Consider the following 27437-nt stretch of genomic DNA (forward strand, 5'->3'; position numbering starts at 1 on the left):
TAACTTGTACTTAAGGTGGCTAAAGTGTTCACACTAATAACTATACTTATTAACCTCTAGAAAACTCACTGTCCCTCGTTAACCCCTTAACATAATTTCAACTGCGCCACAAGCTTCACAGGCTAATTTCTAACTGCGCCACTGGCTTCACAGGCCTCGGAGTGAGGCCCAGGCTGGGGTAGTTCAAACCTCACTCTAAATATAGATCATGCCCTCGTTCTCTAAGAAATTCTGCTACAATTCCCCCTTTTTCTTTTTTAACTACCCAGACTGAGTCAAAGGCGTGGCTAGCTATTTTTTGCATACACATTAACAAACAAGGGACAATAACTAAAATAACTACAATAACAATAAAAAGAGTGATACCAAAATGGACCAAGACTTCGATCCAACCAGCAAAGCCCCATTAATTGAGCCATTTATCAAAAGGAGTGTTAACAACTACAGGTTTTCCCATGTTACTCTTTAGCTGTGAAAGGTGCTTGTAGATTGATTGAGAGTGGTCAGATAGATTCATGCAACACATGCCTTCAAATTCTTCACACCCATGTCCTTGGGCAAGAAGAAGGAAGTCAATGGCAGCTCTGTTTTGAAGCACTGCATGGCAGATGCTTTTAACATCCATGGCAAGTTCACTTAACATATTAGATATTATATTAATTTGTTTTCCTGTCCAACAAGCCCAGGTTTGCAACTGTGTGAGAGCTTGTGCTGAAGCAACTCCTGGGGAAAAAATTGAAGCTACTATTACAGTTGTACACTCCCATAATGATACTAAGTCTTTACAATTGGGGTGTAGTTCGAGAGCACTGCGTCTAGATCGTCAGGGCTTCTAGGGCAATCCAGAAATTTGATGAATGGTGGGAGCAAACGGGATTAATTTTCCAAAATAACATAGACCTCCTACAGCTCTTTGAGGTACTGCAGACCAGACTCGGTCCCCACAAATGAGGAAAATCCCTGGTGGCAATTTTCTTGCAGCATCTTTTAACAGTGTTACAAGTTGAGTCCAATTATTACAATATCCTGAATAATTATAATACAATGGGATTTGGGAAACAACCAAATGTTGCCAACTTTGGGTTGCCTTACATGTCCAAACATTAAACAATAATTGCCTGGTACAGAACCAAGGAGGTTGAATTCTTGTGGTTTAGTACTTATAACTTTAAGATTTTGTGCCACTGCAAAAGCTTGTGCTCCCAAAGCATTCTTTGGAATTTCCTGGATTTCACATCAATTGACAAAACGAGTGCTGGAGGACCCGGTGGGCTTATTGCACCACACGTTCCAGGCTTCAATTAAATTTGAATATATTTTGGTTTGAGTCCAGTTTTTGAACTCTGCCATAGAATTCAATGGGACTCCAATTAAACAGGTACGAAAAGGATTGGATGGCGTAGCTAAAGACAGACAAAATGAATCTCGTCCAGTTTGATTGGCCCAAGTGACCCACATATTTTGTCTTTGGTCAATGTCAAGCATTCCAAATACTCTTTTTGCTAAAACAATGCTTAAAACAAACATTTCAACCCACAACATTTTGCTGGTATTTTTGGTTATCTTTTCCAGTTCTCTGTCAGGGGAAAACAACAGCTAGTTATTACTTAATCTTAAACACTAATTACAACTTACAATAAATTAAATCTTATAACTATAATTATATAAACTATGTGTTCCACACACTACAAAGTCAATTTTCATCAGTTTCAGAGTTGTCAGAGGGTGCTCCAGGTAAGTCGTTGTTGTCAATGTCGTTATCACTGCTGGCTGGTATCATTGATTGACGACATGCACAGGTAAATCAATTTGGCACCCAGACAGGACAGGCCCCTGTGGAAACACACATATTTCTGCAACCAATAAACAACACAGGACTCGGTCCCTGCCATTCACCCGTTCGCATATTTTTGTGATAAACATAAAGTCCTGGAATTGCCTGTGGTCTTTCCTCTTTCACTGCATGGTGATGTATCACGACCACAGGTTCTTCTCTTCCTTCTGCTAAACATAAATAGTTTAAAGTAAACAATACCTTTGACAGTCAACTAACTACATCAATGTCATCATTCTGCTTTTGGTTTGCTAAATATTCTTTTAGGGTACGATTTGCTCTTTCCACAATAGCTTGACCTGTAAAAGAGTGAGGGATTTTGGTGGTATGTTTTACCCCCCTGTTGGGGGTTAGGTTTGCTCCTTTTTTACTTTAAAGAATTTTTTCCCCATAAGTTACCAAGGAGACTAAGTGTTGGATACTTAAAGAGTACTTGACCAAAACAAAGAGCTAGCCAAAGGTTTTGTATTTTTTATCTGTTGTAACTCCAGAAGGGAGAGGGTAACTGCCTTCTCTGATAACAAGCCAGCTGTTAAAAACCGGGTGGGGTATTGTTTCTTATCTCTATTCACTCTTCAACTACTCTCATGGGAATATCTTCTGTTAATGGACCCTTAAAGCTCACCAATGGCATGGCACATTTCATCATCCTATTGTGAGATGCTCCACCTGGGGAGAAGGAGCCAAACCATTTCCACCTAGATAAAAAGAAGCCACAAGTATCATCAGGCACTCCGGTGTTCCCACGGGACTCCCAAAGGAAGACCAGACCCACTTCGAGACCCCTGGCTCCACAAGACCATCTCTGCTTCCAACAGGACCACATCTGCCACTCCAGGAGGGCTTACTTTTGGACTGTTTCCAATGTCCTGACCAACAGGGCATCAGGTTATATATCTGACTTTGTCAGGGTTTCTTTTGTGGGATTCCTTGTTTGTTTGTTTGCTTATTCTTTTGTACTACAACATTTACATTTTTAATAACCTTAGTAAAGAACTGCTATACCTATTACCAAAATCTTTGCCTGACAGCCTTTTAATTGCAAATTTATAATAATTTGAAAAGGGGGAGAGGGGGGCTTACATTCCAAGGAAGACTCCAATCTCCCTTGGCAGATACCTGTCTATTCAAACCAAGACACCCCCACTTCTGCATAAACTTGGCAATTCACTGACTGACATAAGCTGGAGCATTGTCAGTTTTAATTTTCACAGGCACACCCATGACTGCAAAACAAACAGATAAATGTCTTTCAACATGCAAAGCCTTTTCCCCTGTTTGTGCTGTTGCCCAAATAAGTTTTGAATAAGTATCTACAGTCACATGGACATATTTCAACCTTCCAAACTCTGGAACGTGAGTTACATCCATCTGCCACAGTTCTAAAGCTTTCAGTCCCCTTGGGTTTGTGCCTAGCACAAGGCCAGGCCTGTGATTACTACATTGAGGGCAGGCATGCACAATCCCTTGTGCATCATTCAGGGGGATCTGAAATTGTCGGTGTAGGGCTCTTGCATTTTGATGAAATGTTTCATGACTGTTGCGAGCCCTTTCAAACTTGTTCTGTGGGGGAACATGGACAACACAGCTGACTGCAGCATCTGCTTGTGCATTACCTTCTCCCAAACCACTGTTGCATTGATGGCTCTGAATGTGCGTGACACAAAAAACATGCTGACACTGTTTCAGGACACTCCACAATTGCAAAAACAATTCTCCAAGGCATTGGTTCTGGGTTTTTCTAATGAGTGCATCTTCAATTCTTTGCACAACTCCAACTACATACAGAGAATCTGAAATGACGTTGAGTGGTTCCTTGTTCCAAGTTTGCAAAGCCCAACACACGGCCTTCAATTCAAGGGTTTGCAGACTGTCTCCTGCTTCACCCTTAATTAAATGCTGCAACCATTTTCCTTGTTGTTGCCAAACATACGCAGCCTTTTTTGTTCTTCAGCTGGCATCTGTAAACACTGTCCTTCCCTCTACTGGTTTCATTGAACACAAAGGTCTTTCCAACCACTGATGACGCTTGATCAGATGCCACATCGGGCCTTTTGGTTGCTTGTTGTGAACCACACCTGCAAAACCCAACAATGCCTCTTGCAATGCAACGGAGTGTCTCAACAGCCATTCCAAATCTTCATCTTTCATGGGAACACTGATATCTACTGGTTCTTTTCCATCAATTTCTACAATTCTGTCTCTGCCTTTTCGTATCAATGCAGCAAAAGCATCTGTTCTACTCATAACATGACACTTTGGTTGAACAGGTAAAAACACCCATTCAAGCAAAATTGCTGCTGAGTAAAACTTCCAACTGGATCGGTTCTCCCCCTTTTTCTTTTTTCCATTGAAAAACAATGGCAAGTGGGCAGGCTTCAGCGTTGGAGAGGAAAAGTGACAACGGAAGATGTTCTACACGGCGAGCACTCCAACCATGTTGCAGTTTTTCTGATACCTGCACCAGAGCATCTTGCTGTGCAGGGGTGCAAATTCAAGGGCTGTTAGCATCACTGCCATGAAGCCATGACAAAAATGGTTGTAAATCATCATTGGTGATTCCTACAATGGTACAAACCCATTGCAGGTCTCCAAAAAGTTTCTGAGCATCATGCAAGGTGGAAATGTTGTTATGCAAAGTAATTTTTTGAGGATGAATTTGCGCATCTGTGATCAGCCAGCCTAAATATTTCCAAGGAGCTGATTGCTGTATTTTTTCTGGGGCAACTGTCAGCCCATGACGTTTCAATTGTGAAATCAGCCAGTTTAAGTCTGCTTCCACAAATGGTCACTTGGTGGCAATAAGAATATCATCCATGTAGTGATAAATCATTGCGTTGGTTAAGTGTTGGCGAATTGGTTGTAAAACCCAGTCAATGAACAGTTGACACATGGTCAGTGAGTTTCTCATGCCTTGGGGTAACACGATCCATTCATATCTCTTTGTTGGGGCTGATCTGTTGATAGATGGCATGGTGAAAGCAAAACGTTGAGTGTCACATGGATGGAGTGGAATGGTAAAGAAACAGTCTTTTAGATCAATGACAACAATGTTCCACCCCTGTGGTATCATAGTTGGTGCTGGCAGGCCAGGTTGCAGAGCACCCATTGCCTGCACTTGCGCATTAACTTTTCGCAGGTCATGCAACAGTCTCCATTTACCTGATTTCTTTGGTATAACAAAAATCGGAGTGTTCCACGGACTTACAGAGGGTCGAATGTGTCCAGCATTGAGTTGTTCTTGAATTGGTTGTTCTGCAACTTGCAGCCTTTTTTCTGTCATTGGCCACTGCTCGACCCAAACGGGGGTCGCTGTTATTCAAGTGATTTTTAGAATGGGCGGCTGCTCTGCAGTGGCCATCAAGGAAAATTCTGATCTGTGGTTAAATCCATGCTAAGTTGAGACAACACATCTCGGCCTATCAGTCCATGAAGCTTTATGGGTAGAGTCATAATGTATGGTCAAACCACAATAACTTGATTGTCTTCAAAAGTAATTCTGATGGGATTTGTACTTACTGAAGGAATTCTCAGTCCGCCTAGTCCTACGATGTGGTTGCTCAGAGCCTGCAAAGGCCAATCAGGTGGCCAGAATATTTGATTCACAATAGAAACCTCTGAGCCCATGTTGAGCAGTAGTTCTAGGTGAATGCAGTGAGAGCCATGTTGTAATATACTTTTTTGATTGGGCGGTTTTTTAAATCTAAGGTGAAGAAAACATCATGACCAGTTGATCCAAAGCCTTTGTCTTCTCTTTGCAGCTCAGTTGGTTCTCGTGGACATTGACAATGTGCTAAAAGATTTTCAAATGCTACAATCTGAGCAATTTTGCTACCTTTTGGGATTGTCACAGGTGGTTGCAGGGCATAAGCCATTATCTGCACCTGTCTGGTGAAATCTGCGTCAATGACTCCTGGAAGCACGATCACACCTTGTTTGTTTGTGGAGGATTTTTCAAGGAACCAACCTCCGATTAAAGAATTTGTGCTGTACATTGGGCCACATACGTTTGTAGGAATTAGTGTTATTTCTTTATCTTGTAAAGTGACTTCCATTGTTGTTGCCAAATCCACGCTGAGGCTTCCCCAAGTGGCAGGCTTGTTTTTCACCAAGAAGCCCTTTTTGGGGTCTTCTGGATCGAGGCATCTATTTGTGTCTTCGTGCAGTGCCTTAACGCGCTGTGTTTGAAGTTTCCCAACTTGCGACAAACCTTGGTGGCATGGATGTCAAGATTACATTTGTGACACCACACAGTATTTTTATAGGCTTGTTTGAAATGACCTGTCTTGCCACATTGGAAGCAAGTGATGCTAGCTGGTTTGTTGGAGCATGGACTTTTGTTGCTGTGGCTGTGATTATTAATTTTCCCACCTGATAAAGCAGCTGCAATGAGGTGTCCTTGTTGCTGCATGGCATCATGCATGGCCACTGTAAATGCTGCAGTCTGGTTATTTTGCTCAGCTTGGGTGGCCCTCACTAGCATTTCTTCCACAGGACTGCCTTGAGGTAATGTGGCCAAAACAGTTCTTGTGCGTGAATTGGCATTCTCAAAGGCAAGAGAACGGAATAAATGTTCTTGCACTTCTGGTGACACATCTGGTGCATCTGTCAAAGCAGCTGACAATCTGTCTATAAATTGACCATACAGTTCTGTCGCGCCCTGTTTTATTGTAGAATAGGGTGCTGGCTTCTTTTTGTCTGGAACCAGAAGCAAGGCTCTGTGAGCCAGCGATTGAGACAGTTGATGCATCTCCATGGGATAGGTAAGTTGTACATATGTTGTAGCATATGGTCTTTGCCCCATCAGCATGTCTGGTTGAAGCTCATAAAAAGGGTCCCCTAATACTTGATGTTTGTTGGCTTCTTTGATTGCCAAACACTTCCACTCTCTCGAAAATAAGAAATTGTGAGAGTGTCAGCAGCAGGGATCCAACACTCATAGAATCAGTAGGGCAAAGGACATCAGCTGTAAATATGTATTGAATTATATTTCTTGCTGCCTCAGACCGAATTCCATATGTGGTAACAGTCTGTTTGGCTTGTTGAAGGACCTTCCATTCATGGGGCTCCCATGATGCCGTGCCATTGCCGATAATGACAGGGCAGGCTACAGAGCTGGTGGCCTGCCAATCTCCATCCAAAATAGCATCTTTAACAACTGCAGCCCAGCGTCTCTCAACTGGGTTTTTTGGAATTGCTGGCAGCGACACCTGTTGTGCTGAAGGAAAAACCGACGAGGCAGGAGGAACTGTTGGTGAGGATGGGAGGGGGTTGTGCTCCCCCTGGGCCCAAGGCTGAGGAATTGCAGATGTTTGTTTTTCCAACTGATCTTGGCGTTGGGACAGTTCAGCAAGCTTAGCTATTATTTGTTGTAATACATTTGCACGCTGTATTTTTCTCTGCAATTGCTGTTTGCCGCGGGACCTGGAGGTGGGACCCTCAGTCTCTGAGGACATTCCGCTGCTTCTGTGGTGCGGTGTGGCCATGTTGGTGCCTCTGCCAATGCAGCTTCTGACGCTTCTGTTGCTGTGCGAGGTGGAGCTGACTCCCCCCGCACTGGGGAGGGGGGGGGCACACCGCCTCACTCTGTGCCGCCTCGCTCTTGTCTCTGCCTTGCACTCTGCCCCCTTGCTTCATCCCCTGGGCCAGCCTTGCTCCGCCCTCGGCTCGGCCTGACTCCTTGTCTTTCACCACGCCCCCAGAGTGGAGCGGCCGAGCCACTTCCTGTTTGCTCTCATTCTGTCTTGGCACTGGCAGGGAAACTTCCTCCGCCTGATTCATGTGATCCAGTACATCTTGCAAGGTCAGACTGACTGGCGCCATCGCTCCCTTCATGGGGGGAGTATTATAAATGACAAAATTTTTGTGACTTTGGGAGGTTTCTGGACTGTAGGAACATCTGTGGATGGCAGGGAGAAGGAACTTTGCAGACCTGAGATATTCTAGAAACATGTGGTTTTATTGCAAGGGTCATGGGTTAAAAGGGCCTGCCTTTAGCTACTAGCCTCAGCTGAAGCAAAGCCCCAAAGAGAGAGGGAGAGAATGAAGTAAGGGAGATAACAGAGGTAAGGGAGGTAAGGGAGCTAAGAGAGCTAGGGCAGGTAAGAGGGCAGGGGTCAGAGCGGTAAGAGGCCAAGGACCTTATTACAATACATTATATCTCTTTTTGTGTTGAATATTCTAATTTACAGTGACCAACTGGCGTGGGATTCAAAATTTACAAACTTTGCATGCAGCCTATAAGAACTACTATATTGCCATATCATCCTATATTCTAAACTCTAAAGACTGCTTTTCTTATCTACTTCTCCCCTCATACCTTGGCAGGGTGGAGAGGGGCTACATCCTTGGGCCCTTTTGTTTTCTATCTCTCAGTCTATCTCCAGCTAAACACCATCTTCCTGTCTGCCATGATCACATCCTAAAGCTGGCCTTCATTTCTATTTTACTCACAGGTTTTACATCTCCAGTATTTCTTGCCAAGGAATCATATCCATAAGCCCTTCCTGTCCTGTTGCTGAATTTCTTAGGGAAAGAAAACATGATTTATATATATAGATATTGAACTACCTTGACTGAGGCCTAACCTGAGGCCTAAATTGGGGCCCAAGGCCTGTGACACAGCAAAAAAATTTCTTAGTTAGCTGTGGCATAGTTAGAATTAGGTATTAAGGTGTTTGGGAAAGATAATAGTGTGTTGAAGGTCACTGAATAGAATTGTTAGCATGCAGGTGTAAGCCACCTTAAGGGTGAACCAAACAATGTATGTTTACATTTTTTCGTCTGCTGTGTGCCAATGAAAATGTGTCTGTATTTGTAAACTATCTGAAAGAGTATATAACCTGTCATTTTAGATGAAATAGAGGGACTTTGTAGAATTAACCATATTGGTCGTATCTATGTCTGTCTCAGTCCAACCCTCTCTTATTATCAGGATCCCTGGCTTTTTATGGTGCCCGAACAGGGACCCTTCGCTTTAATGCGTTTGTTCGCTTTGATGCGTTTGTTTGCTTAAATGCAGAAATTCGTCTAGACGTGTTATGAGAGCTCTCTTTAATTGTGGTGAGAGTTCTTGGGCGGATTCTACCTTGCATGCAGGAAAGAACCCGCACGAGTCCTAGCTTTGATGCGATAAGGGCTCATTAAGCCTCCTGGCTTGGTCCTGAAGCAGAACTGGTTTGAATGCGGAGCGAGCTGAGACCGGACAGACTGAGCGAAAGGAGCGAGAGGGTTGGAGCCACGGGGCCGGCCATTTGAAAATCGTCAGTGCTATTCCGTGGTGAGAAGGTAAGCCGCAGTGGGGAAACAGCTCAGAAAAAGTTCAAAGACGAATGCTGACCTTAGCACGGCAGTGCGGCTTCTTTATTATATTCTCTCTATGAGAGATGAAAAACTGAAGAAGAGTGAGTTAAAACAGTCAGCCCTGTGGGCCAAGAAGAAAGGAAGGTTAAGCAGACCGGCACTTGTGTTTAGTTGCAGCAGAGCCCGCGCGAAAGAGAAAGCGGGGGGGGGGGTCCGCCTCTTCACACAGCAGCTACAGCGGAGCGGCCGTGACAGCAACAACAGCCCCGGCGCAGCCCCGCAGCACCAGCGCAGCGCTCACCACACGGCAGCAGCCCGGCGCCGGCACTGGCGTGGGCTGTGTGGGAGTGGCGTGGGCCCGACGGTGGGGGCTGCTGGGGACAGCGGAATCCGAGCAGTGCAAGAGGAACAGAGCAAGCGCAGAATTGGAAACTACAAATCCCAGGAGCCCTTGTGGCTGGCGCATGCGCAAAGACAGAACCAGAAAGCACAGCGCAGGCGCAGAACTATGTACTACAAACCCCAGAAACCCTTGCGACAGGAACAGAGCGAACGGGATGGAGCTCGAGCGGCAAGAGAAACCCCGAAAGAGAGCGAGACAGGGCAGCCTCCAGGAGATGAGTCGAAAGAGAACACCCCCGTGGACAGCGCTGGGCCGGCACAAGCAACACCAGAGTACAAGGCAGAGACAGGAGTGAGGTGGCATGGACCTTCCTCTCCCCCGCGTGGAGGGAGCCATCCTCGCCTTGCACAGCAACAGCGGCGGCAGGCGGAGGCAGTGCAAGCAGAGAGCAGGCGTGGCCAGGGCGGAGAGTTTCTCCAAGGTGTTACCCCCTCAGACCAAATGCCGGGGAGCCTGACCCTGCCCACAAACAACACTGATACAAACACAGTAACCTGTATCCCTTCAAGTACAAAGAAAAGGAAAAGAAACACCACGGATGACAATAGCCCTCAGGTTAAGAGAGACTGCATTCAGACAAAATGATAATAAATCAATCAAAGTTACAAGTTTTTTGAATTTAAAAGTAAAGATATGAATGTTGCAAAGCAACTGCATGATCACGAGCAAAAGACCTATTGTCATGACATGGAAAAGGATTTTTGATTACAGTATTTGGATCCAAGTTGAGTTGTGTTATAGTAATGTATTGATATTAGAAATAAATTTTATGTGGTTTTAAGTTTAAGCCTTGTTAAGTATAAGTTAAGTTTAAGATTTGTTAAGTAAAGTTGAATTTAAAATAAGAATCGATAAAGTTTGTGATAGATTCATATTTTATAAATTTAAAGTTTTATTGTATATAGGTTTTAAATATATTTTATGTTAAGTTAAATAAGTTTTTAAAAAATTAAGTTTTAAAATAAGATAAGATAAATAAGATAAAAAAATAAGTTTTAAAATTATAAGTTAAGTTTTAAGTTAAATAAGTTAAAGTTAAAATAATAAATAAGTTAAAATAATAAAATAATAAGTAAGATAAGTTGGTAAAATAAGTTAAGTTTAAGATAATAAGTTTTAAATAATAAATATTGTAAATTGTATCATGATATACTTTAGGATTTTTTTAAATGTTTTTTAATTGTTTAAGCATTTTATAATTACTGTTGTTAAAAATTTGTTTCAAAAATGTATTGAAGTATATCACTCTAGATAAAGCCGGGTCCTGGCCAGACCTTGTTTTTAACTAGAGGAGATATGATCATCAACAAAACCAGATATTTCTGTACCAAAAAACCAAATACAAGTCACTTTGACTTGACAATTTGACCTTGTAAATATGACAGCTGGACCAACTTTTGAAGTGAATTTGGGAGCCTTGCCCGGGAAAGGTACCCAGGTTTTCACTGGAAAAAAAAAGGTTTTTCAGCTGTTGCAGAATCTGGGACAATAAAACAGCATTTTAATAATTTTCAATTATTCAAATTTACATGTGTTGTTGTTTAACAGTTGTTAACAGTTTGTCATTTGGAAAATTTTTAGTTGTTGTGTGTGAAACTTTTTTTTGATAGATTTTAGATTTGAATAAGGGTTGTGCATTTTCAATTCAAAGTACAGTTTTTTATTAACCTATGGCAAAGAGCTTGCTTGTGTTTTCACAGATATAAAACACAAGAAAATTCCTGTAATGAATGCAAAAATAATGTTAAAAACAGAATTTCTAACAGTTTTAAAGATGAAAAAGTGAACACAGAGAACTGAATAAGTGTCAAGACTGCAACCATCTTTTTGCCTTGTGTGCAAGGACTTATAGCTTAGGTTTTCTTTTTTTTTTTGTGTTGTATAAATCTGTTTAACCATTTTAATCTACAAACAGTTTTAACAGCTAAGAAGTAACATGGGAAAAATTGTTGTTGCTAATATTCTGTTTCACAACTGGATCAGTTTATTTGGATTTGCTGGTTGGATCAAAAATTTGATCCATTTTGGAATTTTTGTTTTTATTGTCATTATAATTATATTAATTGTTTTACCTTGTGTGTTAAAGTGTATGCAAAATGTAATTAGCTATGCCTTTAACTCAGTCTAGGTAGTTCAAAAGAAAAAACGGGGATCTGTTGCTAAATTTCTTAGGGAAAGAAAACATGATTTATATATATAGATATTGAACTACCTTGACTGAGGCCTAACCTGAGGCCTAAATTGGGGCCCAAGGCCTGTGACACAGCAAAAAAATTTCTTAGTTAGCTGTGGCATAGTTAGAATTAGGTATTAAGGTGTTTGGGAAAGATAATAGTGTGTTGAAGGTCACTGAATAGAATTGTTAGCATGCAGGTGTAAGCCACCTTAAGGGTGAACCAAACAATGTATGTTTACATTTTTTCGTCTGCTGTGTGCCAATGAAAATGTGTCTGTATTTGTAAACTATCTGAAAGAGTATATAACCTGTCATTTTAGATGAAATAGAGGGACTTTGTAGAATTAACCATATTGGTCGTATCTATGTCTGTCTCAGTCCAACCCTCTCTTATTATCAGGATCCCTGGCTTTTTATGGTGCCCGAACAGGGACCCTTCGCTTTAATGCGTTTGTTCGCTTTGATGCGTTTGTTTGCTTAAATGCAGAAATTCGTCTAGACGTGTTATGAGAGCTCTCTTTAATTGTGGTGAGAGTTCTTGGGCGGATTCTACCTTGCATGCAGGAAAGAACCCGCACGAGTCCTAGCTTTGATGCGATAAGGGCTCATTAAGCCTCCTGGCTTGGTCCTGAAGCAGAACTGGTTTGAATGCGGAGCGAGCTGAGACCGGACAGACTGAGCGAAAGGAGCGAGAGGGTTGGAGCCACGGGGCCGGCCATTTGAAAATCGTCAGTGCTATTCCGTGGTGAGAAGGTAAGCCGCAGTGGGGAAACAGCTCAGAAAAAGTTCAAAGACGAATGCTGACCTTAGCACGGCAGTGCGGCTTCTTTATTATATTCTCTCTATGAGAGATGAAAAACTGAAGAAGAGTGAGTTAAAACAGTCAGCCCTGTGGGCCAAGAAGAAAGGAAGGTTAAGCAGACCGGCACTTGTGTTTAGTTGCAGCAGAGCCCGCGCGAAAGAGAAAGCGGGGGGGGGGGTCCGCCTCTTCACACAGCAGCTACAGCGGAGCGGCCGTGACAGCAACAACAGCCCCGGCGCAGCCCCGCAGCACCAGCGCAGCGCTCACCACACGGCAGCAGCCCGGCGCCGGCACTGGCGTGGGCTGTGTGGGAGTGGCGTGGGCCCGACGGTGGGGGCTGCTGGGGACAGCGGAATCCGAGCAGTGCAAGAGGAACAGAGCAAGCGCAGAATTGGAAACTACAAATCCCAGGAGCCCTTGTGGCTGGCGCATGCGCAAAGACAGAACCAGAAAGCACAGCGCAGGCGCAGAACTATGTACTACAAACCCCAGAAACCCTTGCGACAGGAACAGAGCGAACGGGATGGAGCTCGAGCGGCAAGAGAAACCCCGAAAGAGAGCGAGACAGGGCAGCCTCCAGGAGATGAGTCGAAAGAGAACACCCCCGTGGACAGCGCTGGGCCGGCACAAGCAACACCAGAGTACAAGGCAGAGACAGGAGTGAGGTGGCATGGACCTTCCTCTCCCCCGCGTGGAGGGAGCCATCCTCGCCTTGCACAGCAACAGCGGCGGCAGGCGGAGGCAGTGCAAGCAGAGAGCAGGCGTGGCCAGGGCGGAGAGTTTCTCCAAGGTGTTACCCCCTCAGACCAAATGCCGGGGAGCCTGACCCTGCCCACAAACAACACTGATACAAACACAGTAACCTGTATCCCTTCAAGTACAAAGAAAAGGAAAAGAAACACCACGGATGACAATAGCCCTCAGGTTAAGAGAGACTGCATTCAGACAAAATGATAATAAATCAATCAAAGTTACAAGTTTTTTGAATTTAAAAGTAAAGATATGAATGTTGCAAAGCAACTGCATGATCACGAGCAAAAGACCTATTGTCATGACATGGAAAAGGATTTTTGATTACAGTATTTGGATCCAAGTTGAGTTGTGTTATAGTAATGTATTGATATTAGAAATAAATTTTATGTGGTTTTAAGTTTAAGCCTTGTTAAGTATAAGTTAAGTTTAAGATTTGTTAAGTAAAGTTGAATTTAAAATAAGAATCGATAAAGTTTGTGATAGATTCATATTTTATAAATTTAAAGTTTTATTGTATATAGGTTTTAAATATATTTTATGTTAAGTTAAATAAGTTTTTAAAAAATTAAGTTTTAAAATAAGATAAGATAAATAAGATAAAAAAATAAGTTTTAAAATTATAAGTTAAGTTTTAAGTTAAATAAGTTAAAGTTAAAATAATAAATAAGTTAAAATAATAAAATAATAAGTAAGATAAGTTGGTAAAATAAGTTAAGTTTAAGATAATAAGTTTTAAATAATAAATATTGTAAATTGTATCATGATATACTTTAGGATTTTTTTAAATGTTTTTTAATTGTTTAAGCATTTTATAATTACTGTTGTTAAAAATTTGTTTCAAAAATGTATTGAAGTATATCACTCTAGATAAAGCCGGGTCCTGGCCAGACCTTGTTTTTAACTAGAGGAGATATGATCATCAACAAAACCAGATATTTCTGTACCAAAAAACCAAATACAAGTCACTTTGACTTGACAATTTGACCTTGTAAATATGACAGCTGGACCAACTTTTGAAGTGAATTTGGGAGCCTTGCCCGGGAAAGGTACCCAGGTTTTCACTGGAAAAAAAAAGGTTTTTCAGCTGTTGCAGAATCTGGGACAATAAAACAGCATTTTAATAATTTTCAATTATTCAAATTTACATGTGTTGTTGTTTAACAGTTGTTAACAGTTTGTCATTTGGAAAATTTTTAGTTGTTGTGTGTGAAACTTTTTTTTGATAGATTTTAGATTTGAATAAGGGTTGTGCATTTTCAATTCAAAGTACAGTTTTTTATTAACCTATGGCAAAGAGCTTGCTTGTGTTTTCACAGATATAAAACACAAGAAAATTCCTGTAATGAATGCAAAAATAATGTTAAAAACAGAATTTCTAACAGTTTTAAAGATGAAAAAGTGAACACAGAGAACTGAATAAGTGTCAAGACTGCAACCATCTTTTTGCCTTGTGTGCAAGGACTTATAGCTTAGGTTTTCTTTTTTTTTTTGTGTTGTATAAATCTGTTTAACCATTTTAATCTACAAACAGTTTTAACAGCTAAGAAGTAACATGGGAAAAATTGTTGTTGCTAATATTCTGTTTCACAACTGGATCAGTTTATTTGGATTTGCTGGTTGGATCAAAAATTTGATCCATTTTGGAATTTTTGTTTTTATTGTCATTATAATTATATTAATTGTTTTACCTTGTGTGTTAAAGTGTATGCAAAATGTAATTAGCTATGCCTTTAACTCAGTCTAGGTAGTTCAAAAGAAAAAACGGGGATCTGTTGCTAAATTTCTTAGGGAAAGAAAACATGATTTATATATATAGATATTGAACTACCTTGACTGAGGCCTAACCTGAGGCCTAAATTGGGGCCCAAGGCCTGTGACACAGCAAAAAAATTTCTTAGTTAGCTGTGGCATAGTTAGAATTAGGTATTAAGGTGTTTGGGAAAGATAATAGTGTGTTGAAGGTCACTGAATAGAATTGTTAGCATGCAGGTGTAAGCCACCTTAAGGGTGAACCAAACAATGTATGTTTACATTTTTTCTTCTGCTGTGTGCTGTTATAAATAAAATGGGCGGAGATAATATTAATCTCCTTAAAATGCCTTTATTAATCAGCTCTTACAATGGTTGCTCGAGGGGTTTTTGGCTGCCCGCTGCGCCGTGGAGGAGGAGGGTGCTGATCAGCTCTGCTGCAGGGAGTTGAGCAGGGCTGGGGAACCCTTCCCTCGCTGGGAGTGTTCTCAGAGTTCTGAATTGCCTTTGTTTTCTTCGGGGGTGCCACTTCTGGTTTGGCACTCTTAAGTCACAGCGAGTCACAGAAACTGGAAAAATCAGTTCTCCTGATACTTTAGGGTCTACACGGCCCAGCATTGGTCTTTGTGTGTTTTAATTTTACTTAGTTTTATTTTTATAAGGGGTTTTTGGTGTTAAAAGAGTTCCGAGATGCACCTGGGGTTTCTGATTTGCATGTGGGATCGGCCGGGGCGGGCGGCTGGAGACTCTTGCAACCGCATGGCAGTTTTACAACAGTCATGGCGTCTCGGGGGTCTCACGCTGCCTCACAGCGGCGGCGGCGTTTGCGGGGGTTCGGGCCGGGGCTTGTGAAGTGGGAATGGAACGTGGCGAGCGTGGGTTCTCTTCTTTTGGAACGGGGCGGCGGTCCGGCGGGGGGGTCCGGCCCGGGCGGGCGGCTCCGCGGGCCCTGGGATCCCCCGCGCCGGGCTTGGGCCGCGGACGGGGCTGGGAGGAGCGGCCGGTTCTTTTCTTCCTCTCGGCCCTGGCGGCGGCAGCGGGTGGGGGCCGGGGCTGCCCTTCCCCTTTCTGATTTCGGCGGCGGGGTCGGCAGTCTCCGGCGTCGGCGGGGGTGGGGGAGCCGCGGTGCCGAGCGTCTTTGAAGGGAACGGGCTCTTGCTTTCGAGGTCTGTTTTTAAGGTGGTCCGGGGGTTGCCACGGAGGTGGCTTTTTTACTGTTACATTACAAGATAAACATTCCAAATTTCATTTTTATCATGTGCCAATGAAAATGTGTCTGTATTTGTGAACTATCTGAAAGAGTATATAACCTGTCATTTTAGATGAAATAGAGGGACTTTGTAGAATTAGCCATATTGGTCGTATCTACGTCTGTCTCAGTCCAACCCTCTCTTATTATCAGGATTCCTGGCTTTTCTGTCCCATCTTTCCCAACACTGGACTTCTTTTCTTTCATCCTCCGCCCCTTCTAGAGCCTGAATGGCAGCTTTGGCAGCTTTTTTTCTCGGCGGAGACAGTTTGCCAGGTATTTAAAACCTTTTTCCACACAGCGCTGAGCTCCTCAGCAATTTTTCCGTCTTTTCCACCTCCGATTGTACAATCCCATAAAAGATCCCCTATTTCACGCCATTCTGTGGTGCTAAACAGCAGAGATGGCTTATTTAACTTTCCTTTCTTCTTGGCCCACAGGGCTAACTGCTCTAGGTCACTTTCTCTCAGTTTTTCACCTCTCTTAGAGATAATGTTTAAAAGAAGCCACGTCGCCGCTTTCAATTCACCATCCATGATTCCTTTCTCAGCCTTTGTTTCCCACTGCGGCTTACCTTCTCTCCATGGCGAGGCGCTGTTGCTCTTTGTTTCAGACAGGCGAGCCGCGCTCCAACTTCCCAGCTCTGGAATCTCAGCCCCGGTACGGTTTGCGACTCGGGGCCAAGCGAAGACTTTCCATATTTAAACCAACATTAAAACTGCATTGAAGAGAATTGCGTTGAAGCGAAAAATCAAACCCGCATTTAAGCAAAAGAAAAAAAAAACGTAGTGAAACGAAACCGCATTCAAGCAAAACACCGCATCTAAGCGAGGGTCCCAAGCTCAGGTGCCAGATAAAGCGAGGGAAACCCTTAAAATAATGGGAAGTTTGATGAGAGCAAACGCAGATCCAGCCAATATGGTCAATCACACGTTCTCTGTTTATTTTGTCTCACATGGCACATTATATGCACTTCTATATAGTTTACAATTACAGTTACATTCTCATTGGCATACCGCACAGGGAAAAATGCAAACAAACATTGTTTAACTTGTATTTAAGGTGGCTAAAGTGTTCACACTAATAACTATACTTATTAACCTCTAGAAAACCCATTGTCCCTCGTTAACCCCTTAACATAATTTCAACTGCGCCACAAGCTTCACAGGCTAATTTCTAACTGCGCCACTGGCTTCACAGGCCTCGGAGTGAGGCCCAGGCTGGGGTAGTTCAAACCTCACTCTAAATATAGATCATGCCCTCGTTCTCTAAGAAATTCTGCTACACTTACGCTACGTTACTCACGACCTGTGATTCTGGTTTACCCTTCTCCAGGGTAAAACAGCACCAGGTCCCACAGTCAAGGGGTTTACCCCTGGGTAAAACAAACTGGCAAAGAACAAAGCACCACATGAGTTTGTGTGGTGGTCTGATGGCAAAGATACAACATCCTGTAGGGGAGAGAGAGAAGGGGTACTGTCATCTAAAAAGCAAAATTTTGGGGAGTCTGCGAACACAGAGGGGTAAAATGCTGGCTCAGGAAAGGCAAGAGAACTGGTCTCAGCAGTGTCACAGTTTCACTGGGCTTTTGGTTGCTGAAGGATGACTTAGGGGGTGAGTATCAGGGCAGGAATCTCAAAGGACTCTTTGGGGTGAAAGAAAGGGTGAGAGAAAGTGAGACTTACTCTGGACAGCAACTCAGAGAGAGTTTCACCTTGACTAAGGAGCCAGAAATCATCCTACCCGAAGTGCACTGCTCCTTCCAGCTACTGCCAGAACATTTCCATTGCTCCAGCCAAAGGTTTGTCATGAGAAAGGCTGCACAAAGATTTCTTTGTACATAACAAAATGTTCTGTGGGCTTCTCCTGATGAATGCTTCTGATTTCTGTCAAAGTGATGACCTTGTACCTCCCAACCAGCACAGAGGGGACAAAGAGCTCAGCTCTGGTGCTCAAGATCATCCTGTTGCTGCTGGGCCATGTCCTTGAGAGCAATACTGGGATAATGGTGCCAAGAAGGAGGATAGCAGGTGAGGAGAACAAACTGGAATGTGCCTTTTTAGGTGAATTCCCAAATGTACCATACATGCCACATAGATTCCTTTTTAGAACTGTCAAACCCAGTATGCTTAGAGCCATGCCTGAGTGGTATCTGGTCCTGGTTGTAGCCAAAGCTCTCCTCAACATATGGCAGACACAGTCTGGGCTCCAATGTGATATTTATAAAGCATAAGTGAGTGCTTTGAGATGGACATGCTGAGCTGAGGCAGGGGAGCCTGCCTCTCCTTTGCAGGTGTAAAATGGGGGAAGCTCTAATAACCCAAGATGTAGATAGTTGGTAAAACAGGCTAATTTGTGGCCTTATTCAACTGCCTTGCTTAATTTGTTGCCTGTTAAGAAGTTGGAGTGTTTGTTTTGCTCTGGGGTGGAGAGCAGAGTCCAAGTCTGTCCTGTGTTTGTACTGTGCAGCAGAGGAAGGAGCGAGCAGAAGCTATTCATATAACAAGTGGCAAAGTGATGCCACAAGGGGAAAAAATAGATGCAGCTGTGCCTGCAGCATTACTTAATCTTTCTCCTTCCATTTCCTTCCATGAAGATTGAGCCCCAGCCAGCAGAGAAATAGCTGCCGGTGGTTATACAGAATATAATGCCCAAGTCCAGCCTGTGGCTGGGAGATACGTTTGGTTTTCTGGACAGTGTGTTCTGTGTTTAAAGGTTCACAAACTGTCCTCACTGCCTGCCCCAGGATTGTGCCTCAGTTCTGGGCAATGCAAAAGAGGGAATGGGTTTGGAGCAAAGCGCAGGCAGCAGGGCAGTCCTGGGCAGCAGCAGGACTGACAGCACTGCCCTGCACACCCTCAGTGCCTGGCAGGGATCTCAGTGAAACCTTAAAACTCTGTCCCTTTCTCTGTGCCACCACAGCAAGCTCTGCATCTAACCACACTGCTGGATCCTGCTGCTGGGGAAATGCAGGACTGAAAAGGCCTTCCTGGGTGACACCCTGCTACTGCAGACAGGCATTTAATCACAAAGACATCAGAACAACAAAAAGGCATAAATACCTGGTTTTAATTCTCAGTTATATAAAGGCACACCCACATATAAATCACAATGGAAACTTCAAAGAGAACTAAATTGCCTGATCTGGTGAATTGGATCCAAAGCAGCTTACCATTAAAACACAGCCCACAAGAGATTAATTAATACAGAAGCAGAAGGGAAGATTGATGCCAGATTTAAATAGGTATATTTCAAATCACAATCTGGTCCAAAGCATCTTGAGTTATATTTCTGAATTACACAATTTGTGGTGGGTGGTAGGGAGTGTCCTGTCCAACTGGAAGATCGTCCCTGGCGTTTTGGCTACATCAAACCTCAGAGCACTGAGATTTCAGTACCCTGGTTTTACTTCTTTACCCATGACCTCATCCTCTCACACAGAACAGAAAACTTCGTCCTTCCATTCTTTGATGTAGAACAAAAAATTATGAAAATTAACAGAAAAAATCAATTATCAAGAGTCTAACAGAACATGCAAAAAGAAGAGAAACAGAGATTAATGGATCCCAGCACCATGTATCCATTGTATATCCAGTTTGGAGAGGGACAGTGGAGATGACACAGCTGTGGCTGCCCCTGGATCCCTGGAAGTGCCCAAGGCCAGGTTGGACATTGAGGCTTGGAGCAGCCTGGGACAGTGGAAGGTGTCCCTGCCTATGGCAGGAGATTTGAAACAAGATAATTTTCAATATCCTTTCCAATCCAGACCATTCTAAGGTTCTGAAATTTACTTAAGAAAGGGCTGCTTTAGTTCCTCAGAGTGGCAGTGCTTGGTTCACACCTCATCTTTAATTCTTGCAGCAGTGTCCTGCCATGGAGACAGCTCCCAGAGGGGCCTCCCTCGGCATGATTAACATGCTGCACTGCCCCTCAGCGCATTATCCTGGGCTTCCATGTTTGCAAAGCAGCCAGGACATGACAACGACAGAGGTGTGAGCAACGACTGGCCCAGGTCTGAGCATGACATGTCCTATTCATCCAGGGAGACATCTATTAAGCTTCCTGTTGTCTACCCTAAGGGGAGAGCACGTTGTACAGCACAGAGACCTTCCAGAAACCCTGGAGGCTGCTCAGACACTGCCTGTGCACACAGACAATGGGCACCTGGGAAATTACATGGCAGTAACAGCCTGGCTTAAGTCCCGGCTTAAGTGAAGTGAAGATGAACATGTGGGCATAAGGGCAACGCATTCTCGAGACTTAAATGATTCAGAAAAGAAAACTTGGCTTGAAAAGAAAACAAGCAGTTGGTTTAGTCAGATGCTTATTAAAAGCTTGTGCATTACCTCTTGATCATGCTATTTTTAAGATCTCACCCTACAAAGCACTGGTACCTTCTCAAAGGTAATGAATGTTCATATCTGACAGCAAAGCTGGACAAAGGGAGCACTTGGTGACTCTCACAATAAAACTCACAGAGAGGATGGAGGAATTAGAAAAGCAAAGCCTCAGGCTTGGATGATCAGAAAATCCTGAAGGAATTCAAATGCTTTTCTGAACTTGCTCTGCCTAGAACTCACAAAGGATCTACTTCTCTCATGTGAATCACAATACTGTTCTGGTTTCAGATGGAAACTACACCACATTTCAGCAGATTTTTCTGCTTTCAGCCTAAAAGCAAAAATTGCAAGAGCACAATAAACATTCTGTTAAGTCTGACCAAACTTCTAGCCTCAGAAAAAATACTTATCCTTGCTTTATTAGACCAAATTTGGATCACACATCTGTTGTCTGAGGGAGTTTGAAAGCTCATGGGTGGAATAAAATAACCCTTTCCATCTTCTTAACTATTCCACTGGCATTTGCTTACAAGTTTGCTGCTAACCAAGAAGTGTCTGAAGGGGACAGCACCTGAAGCTTTTTGGAACTGGCTTAGTTCAAGCTCTACCTAACAAGCAAGTGACAAGTGTATTGTGTATTGTCATGGGCATCTTTCCCCATAAAGCAAGAAAGGCATGTATAGATCTAGAGTTATTTTCCCCACTCCTCTTTATTACTTTTCCTTTGTTCTCTTGCTTATCTATTCCTTTTTAATGCAGAAGATAATACAATTCCTATTCTCCTGGCTTGTGATGTTCAGTGCATTTTGACATGTGATGCTGGTTGATGAAATTGGAAGAGAAAAGCTGCATGATGATTTAAAGTGTTATTTTCATGATTGTGCCACTTGAGTATGGCACAAAGGCAAATGACAAATAATCAGGATGACAGAATGTTAAGTGAAAAATTAGGCTGTCCTGGTTAAACCAGGATGTCTGGACATCTAAACATAGGATTATATCTAACATCCTTTTACCAGCAACAGTTAATGCTTGAAGGGATTTTATTCTCATGTAATCCCTGCATTGCTTTCAAATCTGCTTGTTTGGGGAGATATAATTAAAACTTATTATTCCTCCTTTCTCTGCCAACCAACTGTCAGAGAGCAGGAACAGAGAAAATGAGATTTTTTTTAGCAGTGAAAACCCTTGTTATTTTATAACTAAACCCTTCTATTTCTACTTAATTTAAAATCAAAGGATCAGCACAGCCTTCTTCACTGCCAAAATGTAGTGGACATGTATCAAATTTTCTTTAGGGAAAAATAAAATGCTGACAAATCCTTGGAGAAATAGAGTTTCAGAAACACTCTCATCCTCCTTTCTTTGTTCTGCATCTTTGCATGTATCAGCTGACTTTTGCATATAACGACTAGACAATTATATTTTTCCATAGCATTCTACCTGTCTTGTCTATTTAGTGGAAAGAATTAAAAACCCCATAGTATGTAGGATACACACATCACTGGATAAAAGTGGAAACCTTCCATGAAATTTCAGAGGAACTATAAAGTACACACAGCACACATAAACAGTATTGTGCTGTTTAGATCCCTGAAGAAGTTTCAGAGATTTGACAACCTTAAACCTGAGGATTCAGGACTTTTTCATTGCTGATACACTCTCCCATGGCAGTTCAGGTTGATCTTAACAGCATGAATCCAGGATATGAAAGATGGCATGTCTGCTGGCTTCAGAGAGGACAGAGAAACCTTCAAGGAAAGCCTTACATACTACCTGGCCAGAAGAAATTAAAGCTTTTTATGTTTTAGGCATTGAAATAAATTTATAATGGCAAAACTCAGCGTGGAGCAAAGAGCTGGAAAATCCCTAGTGTCTATTAGTTGCATCAGAGCAAACAGATATTTATTTCTCCTCTCTACAGACATCTTCTTGGTAGTGAAGCAAATAAATTTCTTCCTCTCTTCCAGTCCTCTCCTGATGGCCTTCCCTGTTCCATATGCACTGGTTCTTCTTCCAGGAGCAGACTGAGCACTGAGCTCTGCTCCAGCCTGGGCACAGCAGAGCACAAACTCTCCCACCCCATGCCAGCCCCACTCTGCCCCTCAGGTGCTGCTTTTGGCTGCCCTGGTGAAGGAAGGGCCACAGGAGATGTGGCTTTACAGAGCTGTGACACATCTCCCCCCTTCCCAAGGATGACACACTCTTCACAAAGCTGGGCTGTGGTGTTTTCCTGCATCACCTCAAGCCCCATGGAGTGCTCACAGCTTTGCTGTCAGTGTGATGTTGGTGTTGGCCATCCCTTGGATGTGTGAGTAACCCCTGCTCACAGCCCTCACCCATCCCCAGCCCCCAGCACCCCTGTGTTCCTCACAACTGCCTGCAAAAAGGCCAACATGACCTTTCTGGAAGGAAATAAGACTAGTTCCCAGTGCTGAGACACATTTCCAGTATGGGCACAGCCATCCCACTGTGTCCAGCAGGATCCCAGCCAGAGCAGCTCTGACCCCACAGTCTGGGCACAGCGGGGTCCCTCAGAGGGAACCACAGCCTGCCTGGAATTACTGCTTGGCACATTTCACAGGACAAGCCAGTCAATTCCTCTTGTAGGAAGAAAGCCACAGTAGCAAACAATCCTATTAAGTTTGGTGTTCAACTCTGTCCTGAAGCTGAGAATGAGAGTGATTCAGTAAATGAAAGAAGGTGGTGTAAAAGCACTTCCAGGCTCTCAGGGCAGCAATCAGCAGCTCCCACATGGCACCACGGGTACTGGCAGGTGTGAGGTGGATGCGGGCTGCAGTTATCACCCTGTGCTTCCTGGCAGATGATGGGTGCTCAGTGGCAGTGCCACATCCATCACCCAGCAGGTTCTACACTCAAATACAGCAACCCGAGTTCCAGCGATGAGGGCAGGGCAGAGGCAGTGCCAGGGAACCAAAGCTCCTTGTTTTCTTCAGATGAGATTTGCTGAAGAGCAAAAGAACAAAAATACTCAAACCAATCTTCCCTGCAAAAGTGTGGGTGTGATTATCTCATGGTGTGGATCATTCAGCTCAGCCCTGTGATAATTGATGGGGCTGTACTCATTTAATACCAGCTTGGGTCTCATGCATAAACATCCAGCATTCCCTTTAGCAGTGAAAATTAAACAGGACTCTGGGCTTTTGGAAAGCTGGGACTGAATTCACTGACTAGTTCATTTTTTAAAAAGAACACTATTGATTATTGTGATAAATTTTGGGTAAAAATTCGGGTATAAAATAATAACCTGATGTGTAATGGGAATAATGTTAATAAAATTGTGAAATCCAGTATAGGGCTAATCGTTTCCCCCCCCAGCCTGCCAGTCTCAGTTGCAAAGACAGGATGAACATCATCAAGCTAGACAAAGACACTGGCCAACCTCGATAAGAATCACTTCCTTGCCAATGCAAGGAAGAAATTCCTTCGTGACGACGATGCCAATCTCATCAACTCTCTGGCGATCTCATCAACTCTCCGGCGCAACAAGCAAAATGAAATCAGCATAAGACTAACCCATGAAATTGACATAAGAAAGAGTTTTTCCCGGAATGAGACAATGAGACCTGACGAGATCCGGGAAGGCCATTGAGAAGAAATTCGGACTATTCAGCCCATCCTGGACACCTGGACTGCCTAAGGGCAGAAAAACCCTATAAAATGCTGGACTGAGAGCTGCATCGGCGTGGATTTGGGAGTCTTGTACCCCGGTGCGGACCCCTATCCACCCAGCGCGGTGCTGACCATTTCCTATTTCTGTGGCTTTCTCATTTTTCTGGTGTTCGATATTTTGTTATTAATAAATTGTCTTTTATTTATCCGATATTTGCCATTGCATTTATAACACAGGAGATAGAATATGACATAAATTACAGAAAACACTTGCTCAGAGATAACATTTGGAAGAAATACAAATAAGCAGTCACAAAGTTCAGGGGTAAGCTCTCTGGGACACAGATATTCCTGTCTTCAGAGCTGTATTCACACAGTAGCAAAGCCCTTGTCCACAGTGGGATTTCTAGGCATTACTACAATACAAATAATAATAATTTAAAAAAAAGGTGTTAAATTCACTGCAATTCCAAGCAAACTCTGCAGAGAATTCTCTAACAGCAGAAGATAAGAGGGAAGGCACTGGATGCTTGATTCTGCTTGCTCGCAGCTGTGATAAAAGCTATTACCAACTTAGAGTGGCTTATCAAAGAGGAGTATTGGATGTATCAATGAGGAAAGAAAAGCAAAGGAAAACCAGCACTACTTATTAATTAGCATCTATCACTTCTGCATAGCTGACTTTGCAGAAGAGACAGCCTTAGGGCCTGGCCATGTCCTGTCATTCATCATTTCTAGGTTTTAGATACCATTTTCTTGCTTTACCTGAGTGAAGTTTTTAAGGTCCAGGGGGATTTTTTCATTAGCAATTCCAGCTTTTTCCTGCTCTGTTTAGCACGAGATTAGGACTGAACACGTGTCCATGAGCCTGGTTTTGTACTGAAGTGTTTGAACAAAGAAGCCTGAACAGAGATGGGAACAAACCATTTACCAGGGCAGTGAGACACAGGGTGATGGATCTAAACTGAAGGAGGGTGGGTTTAGATTAGACAAAAGGAAGAAGCTTTTGCAAGTGAAGAAACACTGCATTTCCAGAGAGGTGGTGGATGCTACATCCCTGGGAACATCTGAGTTCAGGTTGGAGAGGCTCTGAGAAGTTGCTCTAGTGGAAGGTGTCCCTGCTCATGGCAGGACCTTTAGAGGTCCATTCCAACCCAGACTGTTCTATGAGTCTCTGATCTGGAGATAAGGAACCAACCCAGATTAGGATGTCTTGTCTGCTTGCTGGAGCAGCTGCAGGCAACACATTTATGGGTTGGGCCTGTGTAGGACAAAGCACCAGTCATTGTTTTAATCAGTGCTTGTATCAAGTCACCGGTTTTGAAAAGACATTAATGAGCATCTTCTGTTGAACACAATGATGCTTCTATGGATTTAGTCAGAGGATTTATTTTTTTTATCTTTAATGAGCACTTTAATACCCCTTCTCATTGTAGTCCAGTGGCTGTAAGATATGAGCTTTTTAAATAAAAATGCAGTCAATTCTACTTCAATGTTGCCAGCAAACAAAGACTGACTGTTTTTAATGTACATTTCAATTTACAGTGCTTTTGGAGGTCACAAGGGAAATATAGAGTCTTAACAGCTTAGCTTAGAGTCATTGTTGTGTCAGTACAAAATCATTATAATAAAAAACTCCTGTCAGCTCTGAACTTAAAAAATCTAGAAATAATTTGATACATATTTTATACAAATCCATAGCTTACCTCACTTGGAAATGGAATTGTGGTTAGCTCCATTATCATTATTGCAAACTTATAATCATAATCATGGCACCCCTGCAGAAAGAGTTCTGAAAGGCTCTGCAGCCTCTCACTGCTGACAGGGAACTTTCTGTGGGAGGCTTTACATCAAGGAAATGAATCTGGTTAATGTGTTATTGCGCTGCTGGGCTGGAGCACCTGGGCTGTGTACCTGGCCTTGTCACCATGGCCTGAATGCACTGACTGCTCTGACAAAGCAGGAGGCTATGGTTCTTCTGAGCTGATCTCCCAGCCAGCCCTGCTCTTCAGATGCCATATAAACGAGTTATTCCTTTGGGTCCAGACTTCAGACAGAGACGTGTTCTTGGCTTGGAGAAAAGGAGCGGACTCACACTTGGTAGTAAGGAAGGTGTTTATTCAGGCTGAAGCCCAGGGTGTGAGAGTGCAAGTGACCTGTTCTAGCTCTTACCTGCCCTTAAGTACAGGGGGATTACTTTTGGTAATGAGGGGAAGTGACTTAGGTACAGGGGGCATTGACATGGCCATTTTGGGGCAAAAGGGGTGTGGGGATACCTGAAGCTTTGGCTGAGTCACCTGGCTCTGCCAGAGAAATCAAGTACCAGGGTGTGTCAATAGGTAAGATACAATGGGCTGGGAGAGGGCTATTGAGGGGCTAATGACAGGGATTAGGGAAAGGGGAGTGGGTAGGGATGAACTATTACAGAAACTTAATAACAAAAACCATACAGAACTTTAGAAAACTCAAAATGCACCACAACAGGAGGCCCCAAGAGAAATGAACGCCAAAGGTGGGACAGCTCACTCAGGTTGGTCGGTACCCTATCAGTCCAGCTTTGAAGATCTTCTAGGATGGAAATTTCACAGCCTCACTGGGAGCTTCCAGTGTTGGACTGGTGATTTTTTTTCTCCAAGCATCTTCTCAGAATTTTTTTAATCACAGCTCTTGTCCTCCGCCTCTCATTCTGTCACCTCTTCATGTGCAAGGGTACAGCTCTGAGTTCTCTGCACTCTGCCAGGCAGCAGCTGAACAGCAGTCAGATCCTCCCCCTTCTCTTTTTAACACTGGCCACACTCAGTTTTGTCAGCCTTTCCTCGTGTACCTCATACTCCAGCCCCAAAATGATGTGGTGCCTCCCTGTTCCTTCTTCTTACACATTCCAGGCTCCAAGGTTTGGGGTAGAAATGGATGGTTCCACAGAATCCAGTGCCTGGAAAAGGAAGTAGGGGTTGGTACAGCTCCTCATCGAAAAACTTACCTTCGTACCTGGGTGCTGCCAGGGCCAAAGGCCTCCTGCCTCTGGGGGTGGAGAGCTCATGTCTGCTATTCTTGAAGGTCTCTGGCAGGTGCTTAACCCCTCAAAAGAGAGTTTAGACAGGTTTGGGAGATGATGCACAAAGAGCAGCAAGCGGTTTTCAAGCTGACTGGATCAGGTGATGTGAGAGGAGGATGATGATGACATGCCAGTTAAAGA

General features: G+C 43.3%; 1 protein-coding gene across 5 annotated transcripts in view; it reads left to right on the forward strand.

Annotated features, from left to right (window-relative positions):
- Positions 1 to 7565: 7565 nt before the first annotated feature.
- LOC310922049 (uncharacterized protein) overlaps positions 7566 to 27437 on the forward strand; it is a 69705-nt gene continuing 49833 nt past the window's right edge. The window contains exons 1-2 of one of the 5 annotated variants that reach the window (XR_014592279.1): positions 7566 to 7637; positions 18194 to 18750. Coding sequence is in view for 3 of the 5 variants with exons in the window: in XM_083882348.1 (XP_083738474.1) it covers positions 9213 to 10124 (912 nt within the window). In the remaining 2 variants the exon portion in view is untranslated. Of the gene's footprint in view, positions 7638 to 8289; positions 10445 to 18193; positions 18751 to 27437 lie in introns of those variants that run through there. The other 4 variants (XM_083882348.1, XM_083882350.1, XM_083882349.1 and 1 more) reach the window with 4 other exon arrangements.

Source organism: Zosterops lateralis (genome assembly GCF_965231275.1).
Source record: "Zosterops lateralis genome assembly, chromosome: W".
Lineage (NCBI taxonomy): Eukaryota > Metazoa > Chordata > Aves > Passeriformes > Zosteropidae > Zosterops > Zosterops lateralis.